We start from the raw sequence: 12,946 nt of genomic DNA on the forward strand, positions 1-12,946 counted from the left end.
TAAATAATCCTGCAGGGTAGATGATGCCATGGGATAAACAATGGTATGGGATAAGCAATGCTGCAGGTTAGGCATCGCTATGGGATGACTGAGGCTATGGGATAAGCGATGCTGCAGGATAAATGATGCCATGGGATAAGTTGTGCTATGGGACAAGAGATGCTATGGGCTAAGCGATGCTGTGGGATAAGTGATGCTATGGGACAATCGATGCTGCAGGATAAGTGATGCTATGGGATAAGCAGTGCTTCAGGGTACGCAGCGCTGTGGGATGACTGATGCTATGGGATAAGCGATGCCGTGGGATGTGTGATGCTGCAGGATAAGTGATGCTGCAGCACAACCCCTGTGCTGTGCCTGTAGTCTGTGCCTTCGGCAGAGCCAGGAGGGAAGAAAGGGTTGAAAAGGTGCACAAGGGGGGATAATAAAGACTTTCTGACTGACACCCCAGCAGGAAGCCAATTAGGAGGCTCTTTTCCTCACCGTTACGCCAGCATCGCCACGCTGAATGTCCTAAAAGGCCCTAATTAGCTTGAACAGAGTTACTTCTCCCGCAGGCTCAATCGGGAAGCTATCATCCGCCCCGCGCTCCTCAATGGGGCTTTTTAGCTCCCTCGTTCATTCAGGGATTCAAAGGGGATATTTTCCCTTATTTATTTTTCTTATCTGTTTGTTTTTGGTATTGTTGCTTTTTTCTTTTTCTTTTTTTTTAAATTGGGCTCTTTCCCGCAAGATCAATTCGGTGCAAATATTTGGAGTGAAACAGTGCATGGAGAGGGCAGGCTGGGAGATTTCGGGGGGGGGGGGGGGGGTTCAGACAACAGCAGAAACAGAAAATCCCTGTCCGGGTTTATTTGGGCTGCCTGGCAGAGCGCAGGGGTCGCTCAGCTCCCAAGGAGCTGGGGACAGGTGCTGCTGCTCTGGGCAGTAAAAATCAGCCCAGCACAGAGCTGGGGGAGTGGGGAGCATTGCTGTGCATCGCGGCTGTGCCCCTCTGCAGCACAGCTTTGCTGCAGGAGGATGGAGATGTCCCCCGTGACCCCAAAGCACTCTTATTTCTGCTCTGGAAAGGGGGTTATTTTTATTAGAAAGGGTGATTGGCGCTGCTGCCTGCAGCCCCTCCGCTGCCGGGTGTCTGTCGGGAGCATCCCTCACTCGCTCAGCGCCTCTGCTTCCAGCCCCATCTGGGGGCTTTCCCCCTTCTCCAGGCTCTGTGGTTAATCTCAGCCAGGTGGGAGGCTGCAGTAAGCAAACCCTGCCCTTTTTAATCCCAATATCCCCCCACTCCGATCCCCAGATCCCTTTACTTCTGCAGGGCCAGATCCTGCACCATCGATGCTGGGGCGTTTTGCTGGGCAGCAGCTCCCTGCCTGGGGGTGGTGGGCGCACATCCTGGGCTGAAAGGTGAGCTCATCTGCTCACTTCGCCCTTTCTTGGAAAAAAATCCTTCCTTTCACAGAGACTCCACTTAGTCACCCCCTTTGTCGAGAGGCAGCTTGGCAGGGGCCGGTGGAAAAAAGCAGAATGTGTTTTCAAAAGGCAGCTCCGAAATGAAACGCGGGGGGAAACCCGAGTGCACGTAAAAACCCCACGGCTTGCAGCATGGTAAGGGATGGACCCCCTGACCCTGGTGTGGCCACGAAGGGCTGGGACATCCCGCCCCAAAACTGCATCCCTGGGCTCGGATGTGGCCCTGGGAAGGGGAACGCGCCTGGCCGGGATTAAGGGTCATAAATCTCCGATATTAAACCGGTAGGAAATTGGCAACCAGAACAGGCAAAGAGCAGCGCCGCGTGCCAAATAAATTAAAAAATAATAAAAAAATAGCACTTTGCTCCAGTGGGGGAGGACCCAGTGCTTTCCATCCCCAAACTGCCATCCCTGCGCTCCCTCAGGCACTGCCCTGGCTCAGCAGCACTCGTGGTCAGTGGCGGCTCTGCCAGGCTCCAGCTCCTGGGGCTGTGTGCAGGATGTTCTGGGGGATCTGTGTAGGATGCTCTGCCTGTGTGTAGGGTGCCCTGTGCCTACATGTAGGATGCTTTGGGTTTGTCCACGTAGCCCAGTCCCAGGTCTGCCTCGGCAGGGCCAAGCAGGAAAGAAAGAAGTTTAAGATAAACTCTAAAAGTAAATTAAGGAAAAAAAAAAAAAAAGATTTTTTTCAGCTTCACTATTATTCTGCAATCTCCTAATTTTGGTCCCCTGACTCATGGTCTCCAAACGCTCTGGGGGTGCTGATTTTCTTTCAGCCTTTATGTGGCTATCCTCGGACGTGCAGTTTGGATAGTTTGGGGTCAGCTTCCTAAATCATCGCATCCTCCTCCCCCTGCTTCCATCGGCAGCAGCCAGTCCCTGGCGCTTTCTTGTGGTTGGCACCTCCAGCCAGGGCTCGGAGCCGCTGGGCATCACCAGGGCTGGGGCTGAGCCGTGCTGGTGGCACTGCCCGGTGGCACTGGGACCCTCCTGCCCTTCCCGCAGCCCCAGGAACCTCGGGCACCTTTTCTTAGAAAGAAGCCCGGGGTGGGGACAGCCTCCCGTGCACCACGCTGGGGAATGCGGTTGGCGAGGTGCCTCCCTGGTGGGATTTGCAGCTCAGCATCGCTGCTGGCAGTGGGGCAGAGCAGGACTAAGGGTTGAGAGCCAGGCAGCTCCTCGCCCCCAGCACCTTCCCTGGGCTGCCCTGGCCTCGGAGGGCTCGCGTGGCAGCACCGTGAGCGCTGTTTGCCCACCGCAGAGTGATGTGGGCAAAGCCAAGTGAGCAGAGAGCATTGCTTAGGAGGGAGGCAGGAGAAGGACAACCCCACGGGTTGAAGCCAGCCTCAGGGCAGTGAGCCCCCCAGATGCCTGAATCCCATGGGATTTTCCAGGCGGAGGGATGGAGCCAGCCTAGGAGCTGCCAAACCTCCTCCTGGCATCTCCAGCACCCCTTGGGAGATGATGGAGTCCCCAGCCTCCAAAACCCCTGGGCAATTCACCCCGAGCTTCAGCTCTGAGACCACCGAGGCTTCTCCAGGGGTGCTGCAAACCCCTGAGCCCACAGGGTTGGACCCAAACCGGAGCTCGGCTGTCCTGCAGGCAGCAGCTCGGGGGCTCCGGCTCTGGGCAAGCCGCGTGTCCTAGACGCAGAGTTTGAGGGCATAAAACTTGCTGTCAGGGAACACAGCTGCAACGTTGCCAGCCAAGCCTTCACCTAAGCTTTCACTCCTTCCACTTCATTAATAAAGGGGAAAAAAAAAAAAAAAAAGACGGGGCCCTGACATCAAAAAAATACAGACTGTGTATGTTAGAGCGGAGTTTCCTGTAACCACCTCTCTCCGGTTCCTTTTCATTCATTTTCTCCATTTTGTCAGTGTGGACCCAGGCAGGTCAAAGGTTTAAGCTTTTTTGGAAAGATTTGTTTCCAAAAAATAAAAATTGGCTAATCTTCACATTTTGTTACCTTCACACCAGACTGGGAAATACATGGTCAGAGCTTAGGGTTGTTTTCTTTCTTCTCTCTCTCCCTTTTTTTTTTTTTTTTTCTTAATGAAAGCATCTGGCATCCGTGACATGCTCTGAAAGAAAAAGAAAAAAAAAAAACACATATATTTTGTAATGTGTTAAAAAGCATTGCTGGGCTGTGCAGCCCTGCAGCCCCCTGCCCTTCCTAGCTGGAAATCAGTCTGCACGCTGCAGCTTTAGAGCAAGGGGGATGCTGACGTGCAGCTGATCTGTGGGTGCAAAATTCATCTGTTAACAAGGCAAATCTAAGATTTTTGCCCGTTTTTGTCTTTTTTTCTTTTTTTTTTTTTTTTCTTTTTTTTTTTTTTTTTTCTCTCTGTTTTGTTGAGCCTGTTTCCCCCTGTTTTTGCCCTCGGGACCGCACCCATCTGGGATGGGGTCAGTTTCTGGGAGAGGTGGGCAGAGGGGGTGGGCAGAGACTGTGCCAGGGCTGGAAGGGAGGTGGAAAAAAGAGGAAAGGCTCAAAGGTTCGGTCAAAAAGCATTTTGTGGTTGGACTGGAGAGGAAAAGGCAGAATGCAGCAGGGCTGCGCCTCCTGCACGCGCCAGTCCCAGCGGTGCCACCTCCCCCAGCTCCCGGCCAGTGTTGGAGCCTCGGCCGGCGGCGTCCCCTCCGTCCCCACTGCTCCCCGTGCCCCTCGCCTCATAATTAGTGAATAAACGCGAGGGCTGTGTGGCTGCTGCCCGGTGATGATGCCATTTTCCTGGAAGTGTTTAACCCCGCCGGAGGCAGCGGGCGGAGGTTTGTGGGCAGCTGCAGGAGGCTGCGCACCAGGAGCTGCCTCCAGCCCTGCGCCTCCTCTTCCTCCCCAGCGGCAGGGCCAAGCGCTCCGCTGGCCTCGTGGGGACACGTGTCCCCGTCCTTCCCTGGGGCTGGGACCCCCGTCTGCAGAACCGGCGTGTTTATGGGAGGCAGCAAGCACCCGGAAGGCATGGACGTGGCCAGCAGGGATGGAGGAGGAAGAGGAGGAGGAGGAAGGCTGGCAGAGGTCACCCCAATCTGTTCAGGGCCACCTGGGCCAGCCTGGGGCTGCCTCTTGGGACAAAACCGAACCGGCTCCAGGGGCTTCTGAAATCAGCCCCGATCCTCACCCTCGAGTGCTTCGCTCACAGCTCTGTGCGAGCAGGAGGCAGCACACAGAAGAGGCAGAGTCTGGCAACCATGGGTCCACCTCATTCTGAAAGAGTTTCTTGATGGCTTAAAAACTTTGCAGGTGCCGGGGCAGACGGTGGAGGCAGCGCTGCACAAGCAGCCCTGGGGAGCTGCCCCATCCCTGCTCGCTTCATGGCCACATCCTGCTGGCCCCTGGCACATCTCTAGGATGTGAGCAGGAGAAAGAGGCCCCTGCCATGGGTAGGGCAGCTCCTGGCCACCCCCATACAGCCCTGTGGTCCATGGGGCAGCCGTGCCCCTGCCCGGGGGGACCCAGGGGCCTTGCTCCTGGCAGCTGCGGCCCCTCTGCCACCAGCACCGGCTGCTGCTCTTGGTGAACCCCCCGGGGCCAGAGGTTTTCTTCACACAACCACCCCGTTGGGCGCTCCCTTTTCCTCTCACACGCCGTTAGGTAGGACTCTGAATTCATTCCCTTCCCACCAGCACGAGCTGCAACATCTTTTCCTCTCTCCTCCTGCCTTTTTTTTCTCCAGCTGTCCAGATCCACATCCTGAAAGCGGAAAAAAATGCCGACTGGTGGAAGTTCACGGTCAACATCATCTCCGTCTACAAACAAGGCAGCAACCGGATACGGCGCGGAGACCAGACCCTGTGGATCCACTCCAAGGACATAGCCTGCAAGTGCCCCAAAATCAAGCCCATGAAGAAGTACCTGCTGCTGGGCAACAACGAGGACTCTCCCGACCAGAGCGGCATCATTGCGGACAAAACCAGCCTGGTGATCCAGTGGCGGGATACGTGGGCCCGGCGGCTCAGGAAGTTCCAGCAGCGGGAGAAGAAGGGCAAGTGTAAGAAAGCCTAAAGGAGGAGAAGGCGATGGAGCGCGCGAGAGTGAGAGTCTGAGTGTGCATGCTGCTTTGTGTAGGGCTGGGGCGGGCAGGGCCGGCGCGGGGGAAAGCTGCGGCACCGTGTGCTGGGGGGCACGGCCGTGCCGGGCGGGCACCTCACATCCCAGGATAAAAAAGGAAAAAAGAAAACAACACAACAAACCACCAACGGCAAAACCACAGACGTGGCAATTAAACACCATCGTGAGAGGAGGGGGGATGCAGGTGTGTGGCGCTGCTGATGCTGCCCCTGGGCTGGAGGATCCGGAGACACCGAACTGCTTACGGCTGCTGACACCGGGCTGGGAACACCGAGGCTGCAAGAAACAAATCAACAGTGATGCTGGAGATGAGCTCCCCTCCCCAAAATACACACAGTGAGATGAGATTGAACCTCAGAAGAACCTCAGAAGAACCGAAGCAGAGGCTCAGCACTGAGGACCAGACGGTGCGGGTTGTGCCAGGGCTCGGCCTCGATGCTCCCCCACGGTGCACGGCCTGGGGCAGGACGAGGGCTCCGTGTGCTGATCCCACAGCACCAGGTCCCCCACCCACGGGCACTGAGCGAGCACCACCTGAGGCAGCGACTGCCACTTGGGTGCCCTGCTCCCCTCCTGGCCACAGCTTCCCACTCAAGGAGTTCATAACCCCAGGAAACACCCAGAAAAACAAACAAAAAAATTGGCATCCCGTAGGTGCTCTGAAAAACCTCACCCCAGTGTAACCGCAGCCTCCAGCCATGGCCACCCCGATACCTTCATGGCCCTTCTGCTGCCGCCCTCAGGACATGCTGGGAGCTGAGCCCCCAGCTGAGCTCCAGCCTCAGCCCCCAAAAGCACCCCAAAAAGCCCCCAAAAGCACCGTGGTGCTGCCCCCGCTCCCTCAGGAGCCGCCGGCTGCCCCTGGTAGGTGCCCCCTGGGGATGCGGGGAGGCAGGACAGCGGTGCCAAGGCTCTGCCTGCCCCACGGGGCTGGGCGCAAGGTCTGGCCCACCCAGCTCCCTGGGTTGCTCTTCCCCTTCCACGGGGCGAGAGGAGCTGATCAGCCCAGGGGGAATGGTGTTCCCAACATAACCTCTCACGTCTGAAGCCAGGCAGTGGCTGCATCGTCTCCATCTCCAACCCCAGGGGCCCCCAGGGGCAGGGTGCGGGCAGACAGGGTGCTGAGCTGCTCGGCACCCAGCCCGAGCCCCCGTGGCAGCAAGAGCCGGGGTGGAAAGGCGGGGAGGGCAGGCCAGGTACCTGGAGGAGAAGCAAACATTGAAGTTGCTCCGAAAAGCAAAACCTCCCTGCTATTTTTCCTTTTAGGAAACTTGGAAACATCCATTTTATGACATTTTCCAGTGGTTTTGCCTTGTTTTATAGCAATTGACAATATTTATATAATGACATAAACTACCATAAAGCGAGGCAGCCATGTAAATAGGTGTAAAGGGGAGGGCTCCCAGGGAAGCCCCGGCCAGTGCCACGTGCTGGAGCCACGGCAGGGAGGGCGCGAGCTCTGCAGAGCCCCCCCCCGTCGCACAGCCCCACAGAAATGAACTGGGGTACCGGGAAATTCAGGGGCACCAAGGCACCCACCCCACCAAGCCACAGCTGCCCCCTCCTTACTCCGGGCAGACTCGGTCCTCCTCACTTCAGGGCTCAAGGACAGGCAGCAGATTTGCAGCCGAGGGAACCCAAGCCACCAAAAAAGACAAAATCTGAGCTTCGGTGTCCAAGTGGAGGCCTGAAGCCCCAAAGCCGGGCTGGATGCACTCCTCCAGCCGGCATCAGGGGACGCCTGGGGCAGCCTGGTCCCTGTTTAGCCAGGACGAGCCACAGGTGACCGCACTGCTCCCAACAGCCCCAAAGCAGCCGGATCCAGCCCCAAATCTCTTCTTCCCCCTTACAGTGGGAAGGTGAGGTCAGGGGACTTGGGGCTGCCCACACCACACACCCCGCGCTCCCTCAGCATCTTCCCAAGCCCGGTGAGCGCCGGGTGCCCCCCAGCACCCCCCTGGGGATGAGCCCCGGCCCTTTCACTGACGCTGGTGTTCGGGAGGCAGCAGGGGAAACGCCACGTGCCCGCTGCCTGCCAAGCCCAGCAGATCGGGAACGGGGCTTGCACAGGGTGAGAGCAGCTCGGGGACACCAAGCCCCTGTCCCCATCCCACTGCCAGCCTGCTCCGAGGTGGCTGCAGGAGTTCTGCGCTCACCAACAGGAGCGGAGTCGCTCCATCCATGCTCCCAGTAAGCCCGACCTGCTGGAGCAGCTGGTGCAACTGGTGTGCTTCCCCTCGGGATGCCCCAATTTCGGGGCGTCTGGGGATGCAGCTGCTCCCCGCAGCCTCCCCCGCTCCAGGACGTCCCAGGGGGGGAAGGGGACCTCATCACCCAGCGGGGACCAGATCTCACTCCTAAGCATCACCGCCACGGCCAGGGGTGCAGCAGTCGGGGTGGGCAACGAGGAAACCCCACAATAACCCCCAGGAACCGCAGCGCCCACCCACTGCCTGCCCTGCGCGCCCCACGCCTCGGCCCCTGCGAACCGCCCCCATCCCACGGCCAAGGAGGTGACAAAGAGCTGGGGGGGCACGAGCAGGGGCTGGGACGGGGCAAAGGGGCTGCGGCGCCTTCAGCGCAAGATCGGAAAGCAGCTGAAATGCCAAAACAATCATCACTCGACGGTAGCACCCAACAGGAGTCGTTTCGTCTCGTTTTTGTTCGTCTCGTCGTGTCCGTCCCCCCCGCACACCCGCTCCTCTCCAGTCACCCAGACCCGTCACAAAACCTGTGTTCGTTGTTTTTTTTTTTTGTTTGTTTTGGTTTTGTTTTATTTTTTTTTGTTATTTCTGTTAATATCTTGAATTGTAAATGTTGTTTAGTTATGACCATTGCATACGGCTTTGGGCGATGTTTCTTTACAATGCATACTAATATATTATGGTTATTATATATGAATATATTTAATGACACGTGAAAAAGTTGTGGATTTTCTTATTGTTTTTCTGAATTATTTCTTTTTTTTTTTTTCTTTGTCTGTTTCGTTAGATTGGCTGTAATTGATCCCGAAAGAGCTTGTAACTGTTCAGCACCCACGCGGTAGAACTAAAGTCAGAACCAGTTGAATAAACTCTTGTAAACCGAACCCATCTCCATGCTCCTCTGCTTCCTTCTGCCCCAAGGGGCCCCGCTCTGTGCAGGGGCTGCTGAACCCCCCCCGGCACCCCCAGCACCCCCGGGGGCAGCAGGGGTGCCGCGGGCTCCCCGGGCACATGGGACCGGGTCCCTGGGGGTGCCTTTGGGTGCTGACACCTGCGGGACCCTCGTCCAGCACCAGGAGCAGGATCGAGGGCCAGGTGCGGGGATGGGGACAGGGACAGGGCTATGGGGGGGCTGCCAGCCCGAGGGCCGTTCTCAGGGCCCCCCTTTGCTCCCCCAGCTATGGGATTTTCAGCCCCAGCAGCCGGAGTGCTGGCAGAGGGAGGGCGCAGTGGGAACAAGGCAGCAAAATGCTTCCAGAGAGAAAAACACGGGCAAAAGGTGCTGCAAACGGCAGAGGGGTCAGCCCGCGTGACCCACGCTCTCAGTGTCTCCGATAATTTATTAATTCGAAAACATCTCCGAGGTCAGAAATCTCAGATCTTTATTGCAGGGACAAATGGGTCAGCAGTGCCCCCAACTCCGCCCCGGGGCTCTCGGCGGCTTTGCAGAGGAGCAAATGGATTTCCCAGCCCCGCCGGCGATCCCCAGGGCTCAGCCTGGTCCCCGGCGAGCGCCGCGCTCGCGGCATCTGCAGCAGGGCGCTCGGTGCGGCTCCAGGAACGAGGGCACCCAAAAAGGTGCAACCGCAGCACCCGCTGCACCCCGCGGGCATGGGGAAACCCCAAGCACCACACGCCCCGTGCCGGGACCCCAGGGCAGGGGGGTGACAGTGGGGCAGTGACAACGTGACAGAGCCCCACGACCCCGGCTTCCCAACCCCGCTGGCTCCGGGGCTGCCATGAGCTGCTCCGCTGTTTCAACCTTCCTTCTTTTGTGGAGCCAGGAGACAGAAAAGCGCTCCACGCACAGCAGAGCGCTGCCAAATCCGCTTCTTTTTAATAAAGCTCCTCACCCACATGACACGTTAAATGTTACCTAAAGGGCAAACCTCAGAATCCCTTTGTTAGACGCTTCAGCAGAGCAATCCTCGTGTTCCCACCTTCCCATGCACCAACAGAAAAATGTGTTTGAGGACAAAACAGACCAGAAAACATCTTTTTTAAAGCCTCTATCGACCCAAAGTCACTGTCCCATTGATCAGGATGAATTATGAATCCATTCTGCCCATCCTGGGAGTTTAAATAAAGCCTTAATTCCCTCTGTAAAGTGCAGTTTTAACCAGAAAGCCCAGTCCGCAGGCTCGTCGTGATGCACTGAGCTGTGCCGCTGCCAGCAGAGCCCAGCGGGGCAGGTTTGGCACCCAGCTCCCCCCCCGCCAGCACCGCGGGAGCGCACGGGTGCTGGAGACGTCTCCAAAGCTCCCTGCTGCTCCTTTCCAGCTGGGACAGCCTTGCTTAAAGCTCCATTTCTACTGAGATCAAGCAATAAACTAATCAAAAACCTGTTGTGTCCTTTTGGAAACCACAAGAAAGTAGAACTATTTTTTTTTTTCCATCCCTCCTTTGAAGGTTGTAATATGAAGCATCTTTGCGAGGGAAAACAAGCAAAACAGAACAACCTGGACTGGACTTCTAAAGGACTTCAAGGATTTTCTCCAGCAAAGCACATGGAGACGTGTGAGGGACTCTGCTCCTTCGCACTAACAGGCACCGCTCCAAAATCTCACCTTGCAGGCAGAACAGATGCTGTTACCCACCTCGAAGCCCAAACCCAAATTTCCACCTGTGTGCAGAGCCCAGGAAGCCAGCGGGGCACACCTGGCCTTGCCCCAAAACCGGGAATCCCACTGGGGGCACGGGTCTCCCCGGCAGCCCCTCACTCAGGAGGGGATTTTCCAAGCCCCCTGCCCGTGCCACGCTGCAGCTCCTGGGCTGTTTCCCGCAGAGCTCCGAGCTCCACCTGCCCTGTGCTGGTCCCCGGAGCACAGGCAGGAAAGGGCAAAGTGCTGGGGCTTTTCAGCCCCCGGGAACAGTTCCTACCCATCAGCAACAGATGCATTTGGTGGGTGCTCGGCAGCTCTGTGAATCCGCTGCCTGCTTCCAGCAGAACCATCGCACGCTGCCCTTTCCAGGTCGGATCCTGGAGCCTCAGCTCCAGCTGCAAGGATTTAATGAGAGCAGTTCTGCGCTCAGACCTGCAGATCTGCACACACTTCCCAAGAGGTCAGTGCCCGAGCCCCAGCCAAAGGATGGGGAAACCGAGCAGGGAAGAGGGGATGGCTTTGTGCCCCGGGGGGCTGCACAGTGCCAGCCCTGTGTCCCCACTCCCAGCGCAGCGCTGCACCCGCGGCACCTCTGGGTGCGGAGGGGAGGGCGAAAGGGGCAGCTCGGAGCCCCCAGAGCACGTCTCCCACCGCCGTGAGGGGGGACCCAGGGCTGGCAGTCATTACAGAGCCGCAGGATGTGTGTCGAGATACACAGAGCCACTTCTTTCCTTCTCAGAACCGGCTCTGAGGTGCTGGAAGTGTGAGTGAAATCACTCGCCTGTAACACGAGATGACAGGAAACGTTGAAACGCCAGGCAGATGAATTGTATAGAAATGGATCAGCTTTTATTCAACAGTTATTGCTTGCTCTATCAATTCGGAAATCAAATTGGCGCATGTAACAAAATAATGATTTTTTTGGCCAGAAGTGAGCGTTCAATACTTCTTTTTCATTAGTTTTTAATAGGCAATCCTTCCCTTCAGTATTAACAGTGTGTGGAAAGTTATAAAAGAAAGAGGCAGATCTCAGCTGCTGAAATTAGTACGTTAACAGCAGCGCATCTCCTGCGGTCAGGCGGAGGCTGCCCCGAGCAAGGCAGAGCACGTGGAGAGCGCTCCTTCCCCATGAGCGCATTTTGGGCAAGGTTTTCCACGCTTACGCACCTGGTTGTGTTAAAGCCCTGCTGCTGTTTACATTTCTATCTGCAGAGATCAACACCGATAATTCTCCCCCAGCGGCCAAAGGCTGACTCACTCGTGGCCATTTCGGAGCAGCTCATCTGGGTTCCTGCGCTCGGGAGCAGCGCTTCCCCGCAGGGCTACGCCTGCCCTCACGCTCCCCATCCCGCTGCGAGCTACATGCATGCATTCCCTAAAACACGTATGCCTTGAAAAACAGTAAGAGTTTTCAGTCTGGAGAAAGGTATCAGAAAGCACAGGAGCCGCTGGTGTCCTCCCCAGCCTCACCTTCACAGCTGGCAGCATGTCAAAGCCCCTGGGACAAGCGGCCGCCCAGCAGAGCAGCAGAGGGGCAGGGAGCGAGCCACCATCACCGCCTGCTTAGCCGTGGAGGCACTGCCAGCTGCATCCTCCCAGAACGTGAAATCAAGGTAGGAAGAGTCCTTTTCAAGTTCAAACCCTCCAAACCAGGCAGCACTCTTCAGCTGTGCACCGAATGAAGGAACGGATGTCTGCCGGACACAGCTTCATTCTAACACTGTGGAGTTTATTGAAAACACATAAGGGCTTTGCACAAAGTTGGTCTCTTCTGTGGAGTCGTCCATGCTCAGCTGGTGAGCAGCAGCTCAAATGGGCCCCACGTTCGCCTTACTTTGTTGGCCAGACAGCAACCACAGCAATTGCAATCAGCAGCAACACAATTACCACCAGCATTCCTGGAAAAGATGAAACAACGCGTTAAGGTTGCTGCCTTCATCTTTTACAATTGGTCTTTTGCAATTAAACTCTTCCTCCCCGTCCTGCTCCCCCTCCCAGCTCAGACAGATTTTCCCCCACGCTCACTGCATGAGAGCCCTTCCTCACCGCCCCACCAGACCCTCGCACGCCGATCACCTGCACCGCAGCCCGAACCCGACAGCCCCACTGGCAGAGCAGTTCCTCCCCAACTGACCCCCAAATTCAGTTTTCGCTGTGCCTGCGGAGTATCTTCCTACTTCAACATCTGCCTTGCAAAAATGAAGGGGCAGGTTTAATGCACTGCAAGCACAGTGAAGCTCTTCTAGAATCCCTCTCCACCATCCCACTGGGGAAAGGATTATTCAGAAGGAAACCCAAATTGCATCAGGAAATTGTTTCCAATACAAACTACTCCCACATCCAGGCAGAACGATCTGCACAGCAGAAGCAGCGCGTTTGGGGACGCGTGTACCTGGCTTCAGGAAACAAGCCCCAAGCAGCACGTGAGGGAGCGGGGCGGTGCTCTGCCCCCATGGGGTGCCCAGCCCTCCCGGCTGATATTCTCACGACTAATTCAATCTCACCAATCCGCATGACTATTTATTAGCTCAGCAGAAGGCTGGTGTTACGAGGGGCACATTAGCAGCAGAGCACCCAGGTGGGCTCCCCGCAGCCCCAGC

General features: G+C 56.8%; 3 protein-coding genes across 4 annotated transcripts in view; 1 reads left to right on the plus strand and 2 right to left on the minus strand.

The window, feature by feature from the left end:
- NTN1 (netrin 1) overlaps positions 1-8,627 on the plus strand; it is an 84,895-nt gene extending 76,268 nt beyond the window's left edge. For both annotated transcript variants that reach the window (XM_068654999.1, XM_068654998.1), the window contains one exon: positions 5,145-8,627. In XM_068654999.1, coding sequence (XP_068511100.1) covers positions 5,145-5,473 — 329 coding nt within the window. In that variant the 3' untranslated portion in view covers positions 5,474-8,627. The remainder of the gene's footprint in view (positions 1-5,144) is intronic.
- ARHGAP44 (Rho GTPase activating protein 44) overlaps positions 1-12,946 on the minus strand; it is a 288,621-nt gene that overhangs the window by 109,739 nt on the left and 165,936 nt on the right. The window lies entirely within an intron of this gene.
- Positions 11,174-12,946, minus strand: part of STX8 (syntaxin 8) — a 95,185-nt gene continuing 93,412 nt past the window's right edge. Inside the window, exon 8 of the mRNA XM_068654844.1 lies at positions 11,174-12,244. Within this exon, the coding sequence (XP_068510945.1) occupies positions 12,177-12,244 (68 nt within the window). The 3' untranslated portion in view covers positions 11,174-12,176. The remainder of the gene's footprint in view (positions 12,245-12,946) is intronic.

This window comes from Anas acuta, chromosome 18, assembly GCF_963932015.1.
Source record: "Anas acuta chromosome 18, bAnaAcu1.1, whole genome shotgun sequence".
NCBI lineage: Eukaryota > Metazoa > Chordata > Aves > Anseriformes > Anatidae > Anas > Anas acuta.